We start from the raw sequence: 20,946 nt of genomic DNA, 5'->3' as shown, positions 1-20,946 counted from the left end.
AGAATCAATACCTGATTACGGATCCTACAGACCAGCCTCCTGCCTTCACCACTCCACATAAGAAGTGCATCATAGTGCACCACATCAGAACCTCATATAGATGCTGCAGTTACCTACTACACAACTGGAAAATGAAAGGCAGCCTGATATAACAAAAGGCAGCTTCCATGGAGATGCCATTCAAACCATGGAAAATCTAGTGAACCGCTGCCCTCTCAGATCCTTTTCTGGAGGGACAACCTGGATTCATTCCATGTCATCGGAAGTCATAGAGTGGAGGACAAATTTGAAAGATGAAAGAAGATGAAGGGGTAGGATTTTCAAATGCCCTCAGTGCTGGCCTCTCTCCGCTCCTATTTAAGTCAATTAGTGTCTTACCCAACAGAAATAGGCCAAAACACAATGCTTTTGAAAACAAACACTCAACATCTCTCATTCTAAGCAAAATATCCTTTCAGTTTGGCAGATGATTGAGAACCAATTACAATAATACATTCTTTCACTGGACGCAACCTTCATACACAGCAACTATTCAACTATTACAGTTGGCTGTGGATTATTTAGTTATAAATTAAAAAAGCCACGTATCGTTTAAGAGAAAATACCATGCAGACTCCCATCATTAATAACTCTAAATTAATCCTCTACGACAGATTGGTAGTTACTCATGTACTCACTAAGACCTGCTCTTGCCCCCATTGGAGTCAGGGCAAACTGATTCTCCTCCCATTTACACTGATCTAAAGCAGCAATACCTGTGCCTTGAGACTCATAGGCAGACTTGGAGCAGCCAGCAGCATTCCATATGCACCATCAGTGCCAAATCCTGAGCATAAAGTGGTGTGACTTTGTGTTAATGCCCTAATCTTGCAGAGATCTGGCCTTCCTCCTATTGCTCAGTCTATTCAAAAGCAGCGTTGCATGCTCTTTGTCCATCGTGGCAGGTGTTTTAGTCCATCCTGACAACATCATGCTCTCAAACTGTCTATCAATGCACAAACGGGTGCATGACCTGACCCTGCCTGGCGCCACCCATGGGGTTGCCCCAGAGGTGCTTGGATTCGCAAAATTGCACCAGATCTGGGAACTTCACTACACAATGCCTGGTGCAATGCCATCATTCATGGTCACTCTGGCTGGTGCAATCGTCCTCTGTAGAGCACATGTGTTGATGAAGAGGTCTGTTGAAATCATTTCAAACATCAAGAGTTAAACTAATGCAAAATTAGGGGAAGTCAAAGAGGGGTTTTGCCACAGACTGCAATGGCAACAGGAAGAGAGGGCTTACATGTCACTTCCTTGTAACTTTGCAGGAAAGTGTAACTACTATGTAATTACAGGTTTAATTAAGTAAAGTGTGTGTATTAGCCAAGAAGTTGTTCTACTTAGGCTCTGTAATACAGAATGTAATTTTCAGGTTAAATCCCATAATAACTTTGAAGACAATAACCAAATAATTACTCCCTTAGAACTTAGCTTGTAATTACGCAGCACGTGGCCAGTATGTAATTATTGAGTTATTACATGGGTATTTGTGTCCTGTAAAACAAAACTGTAATGACTGACCATACAGCACAACCCTCCATCCCATCCCTACACTGGCCACACTCCACTGTCATGGAACAGCTATGTGATATGGCTTGGGCAAAACTCGGCTGTCATACATAAGTGGACACAGCTCCACTGAAGTCAGAGGTACAACAAGGTTTAATTTGGCTCTGTGTACAAATGCTGCTGGGGATGCTGAGTAGCCTGTGAGGTGAGTCCCAGACAAACAAATGGGAAAGCCTACATGCAAAAGAAGGCAGCCTACTGTTGGGATGTCCTGTCTCTTTAAATGTTTGAGCACTGTCCAGTGCAAAGCCTCAGTTTCATGTTAGATTCAGTTTTGCTGGAAAATAAAGAGAGCACAGCAGATGGCTGTGTTTCTGTCTGCTCCCTTTGTGTCTACAGCTCTCTCTTTCTCTGCTACCTCTAAATGTAGCTATGGCATGAGCTGGTCCAAAGAGGGATGGGACAAAACGCAGCAAAGGAAGAGTTAGAAGTTTGCCCAATATTCAAACAGAGAGATCAGTTTGATAGGGGATCAGTTTCTCCAAGGGAGGTTGTGGAAGACTGACCAGCTGATTGGACAAAGCGCTAGAGCAGAAATTGTAGGGAATAATCCTGCATTGGCAGGTGGAAGGATTAGATAACCCAGCAGATCTTTTACTTGATTCTAGACTAGGCTCCTCAGGCTGTACTGAGGTGCGACTTCTGCCTGTTAAAATGTTTATTAATATCTAGTATGTACATTTCCAGTGCCATTTTATTATTACTCCTACTATCCGAGGCCCCAACTGTGGCATCTTTACCCATGGTGAGTAGTACCTTACTACATGAGTAGTCCCACTGAAATCAATGGGACTGTGTGCATAATAAGTTACTACGCATTGAGTAAGAGTGCCACAAGTAAGCCCTGAGTAAGTATTTGTGTGTCTACATTCAAATCCTCGCTCTAACATAGTGTTCTTTTGTCTATAATGAAACCACGATGGCTTTAATCCAAGTACATAGACTGCTGCATTTTCATGGAGAAACATATCATAGAATCATAGTGGTTTAGGATTGGAAGGAACCTCAATAGGTCGTCTAGTCCAGTCCCCTGCACTCAAGGCAGGACTAATAACATGTAATAACTATGTGCTACAACGTCGTGACAGTTAACTGCACACGCAGCTGGATATAGAACATGGGCATAAATCAGCATAGCTCTATTGATTTCAGTGGATCTATGCTGACTCCCCCCAGAGGAGGAATTGAACACTGTACTGAAGGCATGGCAAGGCAAGGACCTCAGGTATATTTTTGCTGATTGCTAATGCAACTCCTGCTGCGTGACGTCTTCACAGGGGTTAGTGATACGGTGCTGGGGACTTGAGTCATTCAAAATATATAGAGCTTTCAAAATACACTAGCAGAATAAAAAAGCCTTTGTGGCCACTTTCCATACTAGCATTCAAGAGCAGGGGGGTATACAGTTAGCTGATTTTCACTAGTTATTAGATGTCAAGGCAACCCTCCCTGCCCCAACAAAATATTGTTGTGATTTCAAGTACTAATGTAAAGTACATGCTACACTGTGTGTGTGTGTGTGAGATACATAACAATAACTCTGGGGACTGTAAGGGATTTGAAGGCAGACGGATGCAGCCTTAGTGCAAGGACTGCTTTATTGTGTGACAAGAGGGTTTTAGTAAGGGTGGGGACTATATCTCACTATTTTAGTTATACTAAGTTCCTGCAATTATAACTGTTGCTTAAGAAAAAGAATAAGCATCGGGCAAAAGGTTGGCTGCTCAAGACAACCCCCCCAGAAAAGAACTGGGAGGAATGACAGTCTATTGGTGAGTAATGCCTTGGGACAGATTTTGGAGGCAAAGTTTATATAAGACCATCTCATAGAAATCATAGTAGTATTTAGTCCTTTCATCTTCCAAGTGCTATGCAAACATTTATTAGTGAATCCTCGCAACTCTTCTGTGCGGCAGATAAGGATTAGAGCCAATTTAAATTTGAGAGGCTGAGGCAGACAGGTTAAGTGATTAGCCCAGAGACACAGAGGGAGCTGTGGGAACAGAACATTCCTGAGCTAAACCTACTTGGACTCTACCATGTTTGTGTTTAAATGCATTATTACGACACTTAGGAAGATATTATGTTTATAATAGTTTAGTCCAAGTTAATTTAAATCCAACTATTTACTTTACCCTGATGTATTTTACACTGGAAACCCCATACAGTATCCGCAATTCTATACAAGGGGAAGAAAAGTCTAAGAGAACATGCATGGCTAAAAAGGATCTGATATCCAGTCAACATAGAAACCATGAAAGATGCTTCCTGGCTGGCCCTCTGAGGTGGTTTTGAAGAGGATCAGATGCCCAAAGGAGACTGACTCCCTTTAGGGCATTGTGTATTAAATTAATTCTCCCTTCACTTGCTGTCTTCCCCATCAGATCCATCTTTGTTTTGTTATGCAAAGCTGTGGGAAGTACCCAGCTTGGGTCTAATTTTCACAGTGCATTTGTGCGTGCTTAATAGTGAGCCTCCTTTAGGTACAAATGATCTGACTGGTGAGTGCAAAATGAGATTTGATACACCTGCACGTGACTCATTAGGTCTCCACCCATACAAGTATGCAAATTTTCATATTGTGTATGCATTCATCCATGTGTGTGTGCAAAGCAGAAATGCATAGGTACAAATATGAGAGAGTGAAATGGGACCACATTGGGTCAATTGTTTCTTGAGGTAGGCTGTTGGGTGGTGTATTTTTTTTCTACCCCAATTTGCTCTGGTTTTAAATCTCTATATTCAAACGGATTTTTAAAAGTGTTCATTACAGACTCCTGTATTAACCAGGGCGAAATCCGGCAGTCTTTATTGACAACTTTCTCAAGCAAAATCTCCCATGAAGTTCATTGGAAATTTTGCCTGAATGAATTCTGAGTCAGGACCGCAGGATTCAGCCCCTGGAGATCAATCCATGCTGATTACATGACACACACATCATTTGCTATACTGTGTAAAAACAAACAAACAAAAAAAAAAAAAAACACTCCAGGAGAGATTTGTCTGATCCAGAACACTGTATTTGAAACCCCCTGAATCTTTGAAGAGGTTTGGATCTGGATCTAATTCCAGATAAGAGTTCCATGGCCTGACACTCCTGTGACATGCATGTCACAGTGTCACTTACAGCAGCATAAAATGCGTGCAAAATGCTATCAGTTAGATTGGCCACAACTGACACTCACCCTGCACAGGTGTAATTGACTACACAAAGGTGCAGGGCAGTGGAGAATCAGGCCCTATGCCTCAGAGCCATCTTGAATAAGAACACAGATTCATTACTGTACTTACTAAACCGGATAATACTCTACCCCAGCAATGAAAAATAAAAAGGCCCCAAATTGTATGTGCTACTGAGCAGCTGATTCTGTTAAACTTCAATGAAGGCTAAAGTTTTTTTCTGCCAGCTGTAATGAGATAAAGTCTTTGGTGTTCTATGCTGTGTATGTTCGGCATTTCACTTTGTGCTAAATAGTTTTTTATATATAGGCATGTGTGCGTACGCCCCAGTATCTATCTACACATTTTTAGGTAAATGGATGTTATTTCATAGTTCTGTTCTTTAAATTATATGCATCTCCTTCACATTAGTCATCAGCACCAGTGTGTAGCGCTATGTACTGAGTGTCATATTCAGATTTTTGGCCCAGATTTTAGAAATCAGTGCAAATTTGCCCAAGGGCAAATCCCTGCCATCCTCATCTGCCAAATCACCTCTAAAAACCAAAGAGCTGTGGTGGTCTTTCTGGACCATGTAGGCTTATTTCCTGGCAGTACTTTCCTCAAGAATTGAAATGAGAGAGGGTGTTTCAATTTACCGGGGGGGAGGAGCATTGGAAAATGACTAAATTGGTAACACTGCATGTAATTAGCTGACCACTGAGAGGGGATGGAGGAGTTGGGGGTGGGTGTAGGAAAATCCCTGCTTCCTGGGCCCCAAAAGCCTTCCACTGGAAGAGGGGGCCCCCAGATTCCCATTGTATGTCATATTGAACAGGAAGGCAAGGAACTGAGCTCATTAGTTAGCTTTCATTTTCTGTAGATGTTGCCAAATTTTAATTTTCCCTTGTACAACCTCACTGAAATCAGTCGCGTACAGCCAAGAAGCCAGCATGGCCCATTTGTTTTGGTGGTCTTAACTTGTCACTTCTGGCTCTAAACTCTATGAAGCTTCCCTGGAGTTGATCTGTTTTCCACATTGCCCACTAGCTGACTATGGCCCTGAACCTGCACCCACTTGCTTAAGTCTACTTCTCTGAGTAGTTCCATTGATTTCACAGGGATATGTTAGGCCCCGATCCTGCAAAGGCTTACACAAGAATCTCCGTGAGTCCTCCAAGTGAGGTTCAAAAGCTGGCACAGGAATACTAAACACACTGGTTGACTCTTCATGAATGCTGCCCCCTGGGGAGCTATTTTGAGTTTCAGGGCTGAATGTGGGGAGAAAGAAGGCTATTCCTCTTTGGCAGTGATGAGCCAGGACAACATTACAGTACAATGGAACTGCTCCTGCTGCTAGTGCAGATACTTGCCCTGCAGGCAGTGAGGGCTGACCATAAAATGACAGATATTATTTAATAATTTAGCACTATTTGATTATCATTTGTACAGCTATAGACTAGTGGAAGCTCTGATATAATTGTATAGGGTAACTGATACCCTGCTTTTATAAGAAGGTGATGCCCTGGTAACTTAATGCAGCCGGAGGACACTATCAGGATAAACTACTGGTGCAGTTTTAGTCTCACAGATATCCTATGCGCACTCTTTTGTTCACCTGGAAGATCTAAATCTTCCCAGATTGTGAATCTTCTCCGGCCCTCCCAGTATCACTCTTCTCCTCATCCCTGCCTTCCTGCCAACTCAACCAGATCCATCTCCTTTCTCCCAACTTTACGTTTCTGTTCCCAACACCAGCTCCTTCCTCCCCGACCATCCCCTCCTGCCATACTTGTTTCTTTCACTAGCTCCTGCATCCTGAACCCCAACAGTACCCTACTTACTATGTTGTGCAGGTCAGTCAGGCCTGGCATTATCTTTTTTGGGCCTGGGAACACAAGCTGTATGAAAATCCAGATCTTATCGGTGTTGGAGATACTCCAGAGTGCCCCAGGGAAATCTCAGGCCGCACGAGATAAGAGCACAGCATTCGTGCCAGGACCCACAGAAAGAATGCTAGACCTCCCAAGACTTTTGCATTCATATGTGTCTCCCTGCTGTGGCATTTATATAGTGCTAAACATTATGGTGTGTAACTGTAAGCATACTATATTATGACTGTCTCCAAAGGCAGGACATGTTTGGATCCGGTAGAGAAACCGGCGTTTGGAGCTTGTGAAGTAGTACAGGTTTGATCTGGTTCTTGCTATTTAAGGAACTAGTTTGGCCCTTTGTAGTTAGTATAAATGGAGAGGAAAAAGAATATTTTAAAAAACGTGAAGAATATTTTGATGGTATCCTGTTCAGCCAATCATCAGCGATCTCTGTATAGAGACCAGTGTGATCTTGCTAGACTGTAACCCAGTCCAGAGATTTCCTGGGACAGGTCACATAGATGAGGATCATGGGCAGGCCTATGGGTACACATGTAAAATACAGTAATGAGTTAAGGGTCAGCATGGTCCCCCCTGCTCTCTCCTGTGAGCCCATATGCCTGGCCTAAGAGCAGTGGGTCCCAGCAGGTGCCCTCCTCACAGAGCCACCATTAGGGCTTCCAGGAGGTCTTCTGGGGCAGAGCTTGAAAACTTGCCCCCCAGAAGCCTCAAGCCACTGCCATCACCTCAGCTGTATAACATCAGCAGACCCCCCCCCTGCACTACAGCACCCCAGCAACTCCAACAAGCTGTGGAAATATCACTCCCCCATCTGCTTTCCCCTCAGTGGACCCAGTCTTTGTTTTCCTGATCATCACCAGTGCCCTTCCCTTCCCCTCCACTCCTGCAAGCCCGTCTTCTCCGCACCCTTCACTTTGCCCCCTGCCTCTCCTTCTCTCCATCCTCTCCTGCTCTCACATTCCCTTCCCTTCCTGCTCCATCACGCTGGTCGCATCAGCTCCCTACCCCCATTTCCCTAAGAAAATTGCATTAGTGTATCAACAACCCATAGCATCATCTATGTGGTTAAAACTTGACACTGAAAAGGGATCTTTAAAACTGTCTGCATGCACCTGTACACATCCGTGTATAGAGGTGTGTGACATGAGCCCCACACAGAATCCCAGAGCTGGACACTACTGATCTGTGGGACAATTTGGATTCATATCAAATGTTGTGGCTGGCCGTTATCTCTACCGTGGACCAAACTCAATCCTGGGACCTGAACACCCCTGCATCCAAAATTACCTCCTTTGGCCCATCACCAATTTCAGTCCTGTCAGCCACCAGCAGTTACAGCATTCTAGTATCGCATCAGTCTTTGTTGTCCCACGCCATGGGGTGTGACTATTTGATCCCTCACCATTTAAACTGAAAGAACCAATCAAAGTGAGGTGTCCACTAGCCAACTGGGAAAAGCAATAGAGAATGCTTTTCTGAGGAACTGCTAGGTACCCCACAAGCAGCTGCAAATTACTTTTCTAATTTAAGGCCTATCATTAAGGAAAATTGAAAGATGTTCCACAAAAATCTAGTATTGCTTTTCCTGGGGACACTGGTAAGCAACAGTACAAGTGAACTGCATGTTTCTGGTATTGCTGAAGAAGCTAAGTATTTAGGACCCTAATTTTAACAGCATTTAGGCACCTAAAGATGCAGCTAGGTGCTTAATGTGATTTTCAAAAGCATGCACGTGCCTAACTCCAATGAAGTGGGATGAAAATCCCTCTAGAAGCCTATCAGCATCTTTAAAAATCTGGCCCTAAGTTACTTTTGAAAATGGGACATAGGCCCCTAAGTCACTTAGGTGCTTTTGAAAACGTTGCCGTAAATCTCCACCACAGCTATAGGTGAATGTTTGCTGTTAAATACAAAGAGAATGTTTGTGTGCGTGTGAACATAAGCAGGTAAACTCTGATTTTCTGAACACTTAATAGCTACATTTGTGTTCGTCAAAGCTGGTATCTGGTCCTGACTTCAAAATCCTCTAGAAATCTGAAATTTGCTTTTGTGAAACTTTATGAAGATTTTGGGTGGCCCCCGAGACCTTTGTAAAATATGGGTTCTCCTGCATTGTGTGTGTGTGCGCGCGCACACATGCGCACACACTCTCAATGCACAAAGCAGGCTGATTCCCCCGCACCCCCCGTGCGCGCGCGCACACACACACACGTACTCATGCCTAGCCTTAGAAAACCTGGTGTCCCAAAAGAGACTGAATTATGGCATCCCCCTATGGGGCCAGAGACGGGAAGCTTACTTCTGGTTGTGGGCCACAGTCTCTGGTCTGCTCCGTACACTTCATACTGCTCACGTATGGCAAAGTGGACGGATTTAATTCTGAAATGTCCCTTTGAAAAGGGAAACTTCCTGCTGATGCAAACCTGGCACAGATGGGTTTGCTAGCCACCTTCCCCTGCACCCGCATAGGAGAGGGGAGAGGGCATGGTGGGGCACGCCTTCTCCATGCTAATCTTCTGCTGGCCTAAAACCCCTCAGGGCCCTTAAGCCAATGGCATAAGTTGGGGCCAGGCTGGCACTGCATCAGGGAGTCTTAACTAGCTCCTAGAGAACCCTGCATTTAACAGAGCTTGGATGCAGGCGGAAATTGATCCCAATGTCTCCTGTGCCTTGGTCACCTCTGAGGGACCTTTTAAAGTGCCCCTTGATGCCTGCCAGTCTGATACCCACTCTCTCTCTCTCTCTCTCCCTTCTGAGGAATGACTCCATCCACATCCATACTCCTTTAGGTATACTAGGAAATGTACACTACTCAAAACCTTTGTGCAGGACAATTCTTGCCACTAATGTCTCAGTCCATGAGTGTTGTTAACGTGAATGTCCAGAAACTGTCCACTTATAGGACAGTAGCTTTGTACTATCAAGCAAAGAGAACAAGGTTAGACTTAGAGTAACAAATGGGTTATTGAAAACATGCTAGAGAAATATTTTCAATATTAATTTTGAAAGCATGAGGTAAAACTGTTATTGGCAACAAAGGCCTTTAGACAATGCTTAGTAGCTTCTGTTACTGTGTCTTTCTTAGTAAAAGACACCAGCAAACCTCAGTTGGTCTGTTTTAGTTGTTCAAACATTTGCCCTTCCCCCCCAGCAAAATTTCAGAACTCCACTTAACCTGATCTTTTCAGCTTTGGGATAGAAACTGGAGCCAGAATGTGCCTCCAAAGTCAATACTGTGCATCTGGAGCTTCCAAAAAGAATGAAAGAAAAAAGAAAAATAATGAGAATTAAAAATATCCCTCAAGTTTACAAAGAAACTGTTACTTTGATGCCAAATATTTTTAAGGCTTTGAAAAATTGACTTTTGTTTTTTAAAACGAGCCTTTTTTGGTACTTGAAATACATTTTTAGTGGCTCTATTAGTCTGCACTATGGTATCATGAACACAGGCTGCCAATCCTAAAACTGAATCGTGGAAAGAGACATAGAGGGGCTTAAAAAAGGGGGGGGTGGGGGTGGGGTGGGGAGGGGAGGGAGAGACACCTAGGGGAAAGCAGAATTTTCTGCAAAGGTTCTTGCGGGCTGGGGGGCGGGGGGGGTTATGTAATTTCTTCTTCATCTTCAGGAGAAAAAAAATGGAGCAACCCTTCAACCTGAATGGGAGAGCGTTTCCTGGAGAGCGTGGAGAGAGCAGCGAGAGGAGTTTAGTAGAGTCCGCATCCACGCAGGTTGTTGGCGATGATGACATCCGTAACAGCATCAAAGACAAACTGGATGTTGTTGGTGTCAGTGGCACAGGTGATGTGCGTGTAGATCTCCTTGTTGGGGGACTTGTTCTTGCTCTCGTACTGAGATTGGATGTAGGACACGGCCTCGGTGAAAGAGTTACAGCCTATGAGAGATGCCAAGAAGAAAGGAAAGCAGGCATTAAACCAATCCCAATCATAGGGCCCAGATCTGCTTCAATTGAAGGCAATGGGAATTAAGTAGCATTATATCATTGTTCTACCATGGCTAGTTTTTACTGGGTATCCTAAGCAACAATCTATGGGTCTGATCCTCCTCGCACTTGCAAAGGTGAAGATAACAGGGTTAGAATGATGTAAAATTAGTACGGGAGCAGATGCTTTCCTGACTGTGAAACCATGCCGCTGTGCGATCCCAATGACATTTTCTTTCTGGATTACTGATACCTTACATGATCATGCATGAAAGTAAAATGGGCAGGATAGTGGGCGGCATAGAGGTTGAGGGCAATGAGTATTGAAGTCATTTTAAAGAGGGAAGCAGAAGGAATTCTGTATAATCTTGCCAAAGAGCAGTGATTGTCCAGAAAAGTGGACGTTACTCGAGCTGGCCAATGTTTTCCAAATTTTGATTTTTTTGACAGCATTTTTAATCAACGTTTCCAATTTCAAAGCCAGGATGAATTGTTTGCAAAAATGTTCCTGAAAAGTTCAGCCCATTTTTTTTGACCTTCTCTGTAGCTGGTCAAAATAATTAAAAATTTCTGTGGAAAAAATGTCATTCATGTTTAAAACATCAATAAAAAATGGATGAATTTTTCACCCCCAAAGTTCCAATTTTTCAGTCAGTTCCAGAAATTGTTCATCATCACTGCAGTGGCATCTGCTTGTGGAAATTAGAGCTTAGATTGTGTCAAATAAATCACAAAGGTTTACACCTCTTCCCTAGCCAAATGTCTATGAAAAAAGCCTATTATTTGCTTCTACAGATTTTGTTTTAAATAGAAGCAGGAGTGTGCAGAAAATAATCAACGTTATTTTTTCATTCTTTTGCTGGCCAGATTCTATGTTAGATAATTACATCCTTTGTATGTACATTTCCACTTGGATGTGAACTTGGATACAATAGTCTGAATTTCTTGTCCTGAACTGGTGTGCCGCAGTATAGTGCGGCTGTGTATCGTCAAACAGCACTTTCTCTAACTCCCAGAAGTGACTGCATTTCATTGCTGGGCAGGGGTGGAGAGGAATAGTTCCACTGTTTTGAGTCAGTGAAGCACTCAGGGTTCCTTCTGGATTGAAGGTGCTTTATAAATATGAAATATTATTACATGTTGGCAGAGAGGGGCCTGCATATGGCTGAGTTTTGCTTGAGCAGGGGCTAAAGCTCTGATTCAATAAAGCACTTAAACAAGTTAATGAATTCAATGGAACTTAAGCATGTGCTTAAAATTGAGCATGTGCTTATGTGTAATGCTGGGCAGAGACAGACTGCTGAATCGGGGCCTCTGTAAGGCTTGCAGGACTGACCATAGGTTTGGTTTTGTTTTGTTTGTGCCAATAAAAATATGTGCATTTTTTTTATAAAAAGAAAACTTGTCAGTAGGATGCAGAAGGAAGTAGCCACTGGACTCCCACTGAGGGCAACAGGGGATAAAGTATTGTGACTCATGATCAAATGTGCCCATGTCACCCTGTCATGGCTTTTCCAAGGATTGTGGATTAGCTGAAAGCATGGATAAATTAAGGAGAGAGAAACTGATAGTGCCTTAGAATACAACGGCCCCTTTGTGGATGCATTCTTCTAATAGTTCTGTGCCAGTCAGCAGAACTAATGCACATTTGGATCTTCATTGTAATAAAAGCAGTTTGTGTAACCAACTCTTGATCTTAAAACTCCCTTGTTTGATTTCTACACTCATGAATGAATTCTGTGTAGCAGCAGAGCAGAGCCCCCTTCCATTTGAACATTGCTTTTTCACCATGCCACAAGGCCAACTTGCAGGTGTTTCTTTGGTGGCTTGTTTTCTGTGGCGTTTGCGAGATGAATGTTTGAGGACACGAATAAGCTTCTCCCATCCACATCTTCACTTTGACCCTAAAGTCCCAGTTCAGCAAAGCACTGAAGCCTGAACTTAACTTCAAGCACGTGCTTAAATCCCAAAGCATGTGCTTAAAGTGAAGCACATATTTAAGTGCATTGCTGAATTGGGGCCTGAGCAAGGCGCCTACCTTCTAGCAAGACGTTAACATGGTCACGTAGAACCAATATCCTGCCTCCTATGCCTTTCTAATCCTGGCAGCTGGCACAGGGGCTGCAGATGGCAAAGAGGAGTGTGGCTGAGGTTCCCTTACCTCCTGGCAGTTCCCAGCTGCCAGAAAAGTGCCTCGAGGCTGTGAGCTACTGGTGAAATTTAGAACAGTCTTGAGGGTCCTCTAAGTTCTGAGAGGGACTGGCATGGTTCTCAACCAGGCCCAGACTTGGGACACTACAAGAAGGCTTACAACCACATTTATTTTCCTCCCTCTGATTTGGTGGAGGCCTCAGCAGCCACAGACAATCTAACCACTAGTATCTAATTCCTCCCTGTAATGAGATTCCTTTAGCATGAAAGACACTCTTAAAAAACTAAGTTCCATTCTGTTCTAATTTACCTACTGTTGGCATCGCCACATCATTAGAAATAGCTATAAGAATTCCTTAAGAAGGGGGCATTTCTGTGGCAACGTAATTAATGCTACAATATGCCTAAACATTCATAATCACCTTAGAAGTTCATTCAAAATTGCCCCGATGGACTTTGAGTACAGAAAATGCTTTGTTGGCTGAAAGGTTTAGTTAGCAAGATAATTAACTTTATCTACTGGCTGGATTCTTTCCTGTATCTCATAACCCCATCCCCAAATAAATATCTGATCCTCCTCTGAGAGAGTAAGCTGCAGAATTTCTCTTGAATCACAAAGGGAGCAGTTCAGGTCAATATTAATTTACTGTTTGGCACAGCGAAGGATTGAAGGATCCTCTCTGCCCATTCATAGTAGAAATCAAGTGCTCAGCTCTGTTTTGTAATTTGTTGGCGTACCCAGAACTGTGATGCTCTTGGTATACTTGGTTCGCCACCATGCTGACTGACAAATAGACCTGCCTTTCTGTCTGTCAGCTTGATTCATCCGGATGTCTCCAGCAACACTCAATAATTCATTACTGTAAAAGTTGATTTTCATACCAGCTTGGAATTTTAATGGAGGTTTGTGGAAGACAGTGAGATACGGAGTGGAGCAGCAGAGCGCAACCACCGACTTTGGCAACGCTTCCTCCTGCAATTATCAACAGGTCAGACATGAGCCAGTCAGGCAAAAGAGGTGCTTCCTGCATGCTGGTCTGTTGCACCACTTTAGTGCTGAGCTCCAGGGTAAGCTAATGTCCATCTTCATTTAATATTAAGCACATTTGCATTGAAGTGCTTCCTATCAGCAGGACAACTGCCCCGACTGACACTCCAGAGCTATGGTGACAGTCTGCTATGGGCTGAGCTAAAGAGCTCCAGCCCTGTGACTGGCGGCTGTAACAACTCATATCCTCTGAGGACTGGGTTAGAGAGGGACCTGTAACACTCACCAGTGGGCTACTGAAGCAGCAACCTGAGGCAGTGTTGCCTAGTGGATAGAGCACTGAACAAGCACTGATTCTGCTACTGGCCTGCTGAGTGACCTTGGGAAGTCACTTCAGTGCTCTGTGCCTCAGTTTCCCTATATGTTAATTGGGGACAATTATACTGACCTCCTTTGCAAAATGGTTTGAGATTTGTAGATTTTAAGGCAAGAAGGGCCCATGAGATCACCTGGTCTGACCTCCTGCATAACCCACAGTCTCCTGATGAAAAGCACTACATAGAAGCCAGGTATTGGTATTATAATTATTAATGCCTGGCATATGAAAATGAAGTTGGCTGAATCAGGGGAAACGGAGTAGCCTTGAGCTATGGACTCATTGGCTTTATTTGTCAATGGCATGGCATGTGTCTTCTATACTGTGTGTCCATCAAGCTATAATTGCTTTTGTTGGTTAATAAGCCAGTTGAGTCTTTTCTGGGGAATCATGGTGCTCATGAGAAGTGTCATATTCCCATGTGGTTATACAACCATTTATTCACAAACAGCACAGGTTCTTCAAACCTCTGCCAAATTGCCCAACCAATGAGCCTCGAGAGGCAGGAGCTTCTAGAGGCGGGAGCCAAATACCATCTCCCTTCTCATTCAGGCCGTGACCTTCCCTCTGAAACTGCCAACAACAGGTCAGCTAGTGGTAATTGTGGTTATTTTAGTGATAGCGACAACTTGTCCACTAGGGACTTAGCTTAAACCAATCAACATATTGTACACGAGCCACTCACTGAACAGCTGTCAGACAGTGGAAGCAGCTGAGAGACTATTCTGCAGCCTTTATTCAAAGAAAACGTCCACTTGAAGTTAACGGGAGTTTTGCCTAAGGGTTGCAGGATTGGCACCTTTATCATCATTGCCTGAGGTGCACCTTAAAAACCAAAACCCTCGATTTGAAAAGCTGCATATCCCATTACCCTGAGCCATCTATCTCTTTGCTGGGCATTGGTGTGCACATGGTTTAAAAAGGAACCCTAGTTTCTCATTACCTGTGTACTCCGGAAAGCAGATAGTCAATGGAGATTTCTTAATTTTCTCCTCAAATATGTCCTTCTTGTTTAGAAAGAGGATGATGGATGTGTCTGTGAACCACTTGTTGTTACAGATGCTGTCAAACAGCTTCAATGATTCGTGCATGCGGTTCTGTAATATAAAGGAGAGGGCGTATCAGGCTAAAGACGGTGACCGTGTGGTGTTCAACATGTAGGGAAATCTAAAACATCTAAATTGAGGAGGAAAAAAAAACAAACTACAGTATATGTAATAAATTTATGTATACATACAGGTGAACATATACATACACAGATGCAATCCCTATGATATTTGACAGACAGTTAGTAACGAGCATTTCTTTACATAGAGCTGTTTATTTTGCATAGTGTATAGTTTACAGGATTTCAGCTCATATAAATGATCATGCACCATGCATGAAGGGGGAAGCTACTTCTGCTCTTTGGTCAGATCTATGTGTAGGTGCAGGTCATGCAGATTTTCTAAAATGTTCTTTTTAAAATTTTTCACTTAATCATTGTGTGTATATGGCACACAGTTGGTTGGATACATTAACCAAGGACTGGTGAGATCCTTGAATTAATCCAGAGTTGGAAGCAGACAGCAAGGTGACATCTTCTCGTTATTGACCTTGCCGTGACCTTTGCCCTGTTTTGTTATTTTGTTTAGTGGGTTTGCTTTTTTTTTTTTTTTTTTTTGGGGGGGGGTTTCTTTGGAAGATGGCTCAACAAAAAGTGTCTAGCAAAGAAAAAAAATTAAAGAAAATAAGGAAAAAAAAAGGGGGAGGGGAACCCTATAACAGAAGATACCTAAGAACAACCAAACAACAAGTCAGCAGATTAACCCATTGATGTTAGTTAGCTCAATAAAGGAACCACGCGTTCAAATACACACACAGGGGGAAGGCAGCTTTTTAGTTATAGGTCATGCAACGACAAAAAGATACAGAAACACATAAAACAAAAGAAATTAAACGTACTGGTTAGGGAGTTGCAAAGTCCGCCACCTGGTCTATGGTGGTGGAAGGAGCTCACGGCAAAGTCAACCAGTAGTGTCATGTTTCCCTGCTGCTTTCAACTCTTAACTCATTTTTCTCAGTTCAAGAGAAGCTTCATACCTGCCAAATTTGGTGGGTCTCTCAAAATCTCATTTTTTGGCCTTTGTTTGGTTAGATAAGGTCAGACGGCCGAGGAAAAGTTGTGAAGGTTCTGAGGCTTGGTGCTGTTTGGAGCGAGAGGCCAAAGCCGGAATGCGCACGCCGGTTGCGCGGCCACCTCCCAACCGGGAACGGGATAGCAGAGAGAGCAGGCATAATGAGGATGAAGCACACCCAGAGAGTCATGGGATTATCAAAGGCAAATCAGGTTACAGACCAGTCCACTTGCTTGGTTTTTGTCACTGGGAGCACCTCACAGAGCGCACCCCTGGTCCACCAACACTCATACAAGACTAGCAGCTGGTACAACGAACACAGGGAAAAGGCTAGATACAAAAGTGGTACATAATCTCATCTGTTACATTGTTTCGGTGGTCGGTGTGGCACAGCCCATCTGCATGTAGCCACACAGAATGACTTGTACAGCACATGTACAGTGGGCCCTATTCAGCAGCCACTACTTGTCTACATCTCCTGATGAGGCTCATGCATAAGTGGCTGCATTGTTGACCCCAGTGTTTTATTTATTAGCACTTTCCTTTCTATTACAGCGCATCCTTTAATGATCACTGAACATTTTATTTAGATACAGATGATTCCATGGACAAGGAAAATATTTGAACCTGTGATCAGATATAGCATCAAATGAACAACTAGAATACTGTTTTACTGATACCACGTATCTTTGATTAGAAGCTGTGGCTTCTATTAAATTGGTTTGCTTTCCCCTCCAGCTTGTATGGTAATGAAGTGGGTGAAGAGGTGGCTACACACTTAATCATTGATTGATTTATTGGACTCCATTGTTTTTCCTGGATTGTTGAAGATGCTAGCAAGATGGCATCTTGCAATTTAATGGTGCACGCTGCAAGAAAACAGTCAACACCCTTTTGACCACTTGTAAATGAGTTGGTAGGTTTGCTTGCATATAATTCAACGTAGCACAGAAGGACAGAACTACCCCATTTTCCTAGCTGGCTGAACCCTCACGTGTTTCCTTTTTCTTTTTAAAATGTCATCCGAGAGTGCTCAGACCTCTCTTTTTACTGTGGGATATGTAAGACACAGAGCACGGTTTCCCTTTGCCAGAGGTGGAATCAATATCATAAAGCTGTAGAAATTTGAAAAGACTTTGTTCAGATGACCTGGGCTTTCTAAGACCCTTTGTGAGGGGGAAAGAAGAGGACGGAAGGTGGAAAGGGGCAGGAACAAACATACACACAGTCACTTTTAACCAGAGTCCCTTGCAGAACATTATTTGTGCCATTCTCTATTACCCTTAACTGTTAAAACAAGATGCATACACAGCAAGATGTAAACACGGCTTCTGGGACTGAATGAAGAACAATCAGAGACCAGACATTTCGGACTGTCATAATACTTACCCTTCTGTTCATCGTCTCACAATTACACCATAATTAAAGAACAATCAGAACAGGTTAAAATGGGCATTTATACAGTACAGCAGTCAAAGCACATCAGGTAATATATGGTGAACACAAAAATCTTGGTTTCTAAACAGAGCAGAGGCCTTCTCATCTGGTGGATCTTTTTGCTAGTGCTGTCATATTCCCACTGTAGCCAGAGTGTTCAAAAATCCCATGATGATTTTTCTCCCTTTAAATTTACATCAAAATGTGCGGGGAAATGGCACACTTTCCTTGAGTAAGTAATTGATGTCATTGAGTCTTCACCATTACGTACATTCAGCAGAAACAATTAAATGGCAAACCCCAGTAGAAAACAGCACTTGCAATAAACATTCCTTTATATCCTACAAATTCCAGTGCCAAGATTGGACATTTCTCCTGGAGTCCCCAGGGTGAATGAAGCTAGTCTATTGTCTCCTCTGGGTTTGGGACAGCCTTCTCCCGACAATATCCAAGATCTGTTTTCTTGCTCAATATTGTCACTACTCTCCTGAGCTTTCCCTTTTCACCCACGGTCTCAATTCTGCTTCTCTTGTAATGATTGGGGCAAACGGTCGTTCTCAGATAAGTTAAGGGCTGGGGAAGCATGACATTTCCCTCTGTATGACTCTCTTAATATTTCCACTTCTCTTACTACATTGTGCCTACTTCTAGATGCATTTGCTTTGTCATTTTGGTGGAGCAGGAAGGAAAGAAAATCTTCTAGCTTCTCACCTTGTTTCCTGCCAGCAGTTTCTCAAATGCAGCAGGTGATATTTCTTATTTTGTGCTCTGGTGGCAAAGAAGAGGTGATTGCTTCTCTGATCTTGCTACTTTCCTGATCAGGACTAGTGTGCATCAGTACTTCTCTTCTGCTCCCCAATGTATAGCTTCTAGTTATATTGTCTACAGATGGCAAAGATCCTTGAAACTTGCTCTTTGCTTCTAAGCAAATGGATGACTGGTGCAATTTGCACATTTATAGCCAGGAGAGCACATTAAACATATAATTCAGTGAGTGCCAGTTTCTATAGGTCCAACACTAATGCACAGCTAAGGTCAACAGCACCAAGCTGCGAGTGTGTTACACATTCAGCAACTAGGGTACCAACAGTATCTTCATATACCAGCTAGATACAGAGGAACTAAACAGTTTAATTCCAGAGGCAGCGAAGTGTACCACATGCATCTGCCTTTTTTCCCCTAGCATGTACAAGGAAGAACTGAAGAGGATATTATAGGTTCACATGGTAGATCCCATGCCACTATTGTCTTAAAAAGTGCCATAGGGAGCAATAAAAAATCCCCACCTGCTTATGATCCATTCCAGTGTTGTATATGAATGTTGCTAGTGGGTTTTTCCCCTACCTGGGATTTGGATAAGGCCTTGGAGTTTTTTTCATTTCATTGTCTTGTGAAGAGTAAAAACGTCATTGACCTACCACACTGAGAGCTTGACTGGGCAAGGCTGTCCACTGACCTGCTCAGTCACTTAGCAACTGAGTATTGCCATCTTTGTATTGTTAATTCAGTACTGTGGTAGCAGCCTTAGTGATGGACTAAGTAGATGTATATTGCCCACTGTAGGCCACTGTGTGAGACTCATCTTACCATTTGGAGGAAAGCTTTTGTGAACTGTGTATGGGAGGATTTAGGGGGAAAACTTGGCATAACATTTCATTTTGCTTTGCTGTCTCTGCTTATAGTATATGTATGAAACCAATGGAATTCCAACAGCATTCTGGATGTTTACCTCTACATTTCATCGTTCTGCTCTGGAGTGCCCTGCACAATCAGGTCATGGGTAGGACCATCGTATGTGCTGATAGTGGAGCAGTGCCTGGCTGAATTCAAGAAGTTCAGATTGGCTACGTATGCAAAGCTTGGATTGGTACTTGAATGTAGGTTTAGAAATCTCATGAGAAGAAACCTTCTCATGAGAGTATTAGTTCAGGCTAAGCTGGACATGCAGAAGGACTAGCCTTTCTTTTGGTTTTCATGTATTTCTTACTGTTCCTGTCTGAAAACACAGAAGTGGAGAGGCATCCCTTACTGAAAATTATGACAGTACTATAAAGCTGTGGTCTCAAATGCTACAGTGCATGCTAGATGCTGTGATACCAGAGAAGAGTGGCATAGTTTTAAAACAAGGGTCATGACAAGTATATTAAAAATGATCAACTTTTCTGAACTTCAAGCAAGTTTTCACTTTGAGGGGAAGGTTTGGATCAGTTCTTATTTTATCTGCACTCATTTGCCCATTCCTATCTGACAAGGTTTCACAATGAACTTGTAGCGTAAGGGCTGGCTCTCCAGTGCACAACAAACTTCTTGGGTTCAGTCTTTTTCATCTGATAGGATTGACCTGAAACTGGAAGCTGCCTGGAATCTCTAGCTCACTGACAAAGCGACCTCAAGGGGCTGCTGCGTTAAACGCCTGGTTGCCAATTTGAGCCCAGTAAGAGAAATCTAGGATCTTCATTAGAGACTGCTTGTATTATAACTATAATTTTGTCCACATGAAGTACAGTCTTATTCAGAAAAGTATAAAATGGCATAGTGAGTTCTCATGATTATTGTCAATGATATGCTCAGTTTACAAGGAAGAAATGTTTTTTCCAAGTGCCATCTTTGCTAACGTGTTTTAAGACCTCACACACGAGCTGGGTTCTTTCTTTCTCATGTATCATCACCAGTAATAAAGATTTTGTCCTTAGTGAGATCTGTGCAATCTCAGTGCCTTCAGTGGTTTTGCACAGGTTTAAGTGACTGGAGCTTAGTAAGGGTTTCTATAGATGATGTGCAAGGAAGAACACAATCCAGTTTACTTTCTTAACTGTGTTGCCCTTGTGCTAACCAGTATGAAACTGTAAAAGCTCATTTTTGTCAATAAAGGCAGCTGATGTGACTGATGCACACAGGGGCTAAATCACCTGACCTAGGCGATGCCATTTACACGGTTAGTTTTAAAGCTGAACTATACTTTAAGGAAGGAGATTGTGGTGACTAAAGTTGTAGGTGAAATTGTTCCTGACAGAATGGCAGGGGTGAAATTGACTGAGGCCCAACTGTCAGTAGATGTATTTTCAGCACACCACTTGCATGGGAGATCTGAGTTATGGAAGTAGCAGGGCCGAGGATACTCAATGTGTTTTCTTATTTCACTATTTGTGTTTGAACTCAACAGGAGCTGTTTATTTAGGCTAAACAAGAGCATCATCTGCATTTAATTTGCCCTTTGTTTGCAGTGTTGCTGTAGTTTGTTTGCAGTGTTGCCAGGACCTGAAGACGAG

At 42.9% G+C, this 20,946-nt stretch overlaps 1 protein-coding gene across 2 annotated transcripts in view; it reads right to left on the bottom strand.

Annotated features, from left to right (window-relative positions):
- The window catches only part of GNAO1 (G protein subunit alpha o1), a 295,657-nt gene that overhangs the window by 32,488 nt on the left and 242,223 nt on the right, over positions 1 to 20,946 (bottom strand). Inside the window, exons 7-8 of one of the 2 annotated variants that reach the window (XM_050922798.1) lie at positions 15,067 to 15,220; positions 10,268 to 10,560 (exon numbers count right to left, since the gene is read on the bottom strand). The exons of the other annotated variant lie outside the window; for it this stretch is intronic. Of the exons in view, the coding sequence (XP_050778755.1) occupies positions 10,373 to 10,560; positions 15,067 to 15,220 (342 nt within the window). The 3' untranslated portion in view covers positions 10,268 to 10,372. Of the gene's footprint in view, positions 1 to 10,267; positions 10,561 to 15,066; positions 15,221 to 20,946 lie in introns of those variants that run through there. 2 annotated transcript variants of the gene reach the window in all.

Source organism: Gopherus flavomarginatus, chromosome 14, assembly GCF_025201925.1.
Source record: "Gopherus flavomarginatus isolate rGopFla2 chromosome 14, rGopFla2.mat.asm, whole genome shotgun sequence".
NCBI classification, from domain to species: Eukaryota; Metazoa; Chordata; order Testudines; family Testudinidae; genus Gopherus; species Gopherus flavomarginatus.
This window is presented reverse-complemented; position numbering and strand designations above follow the sequence as displayed.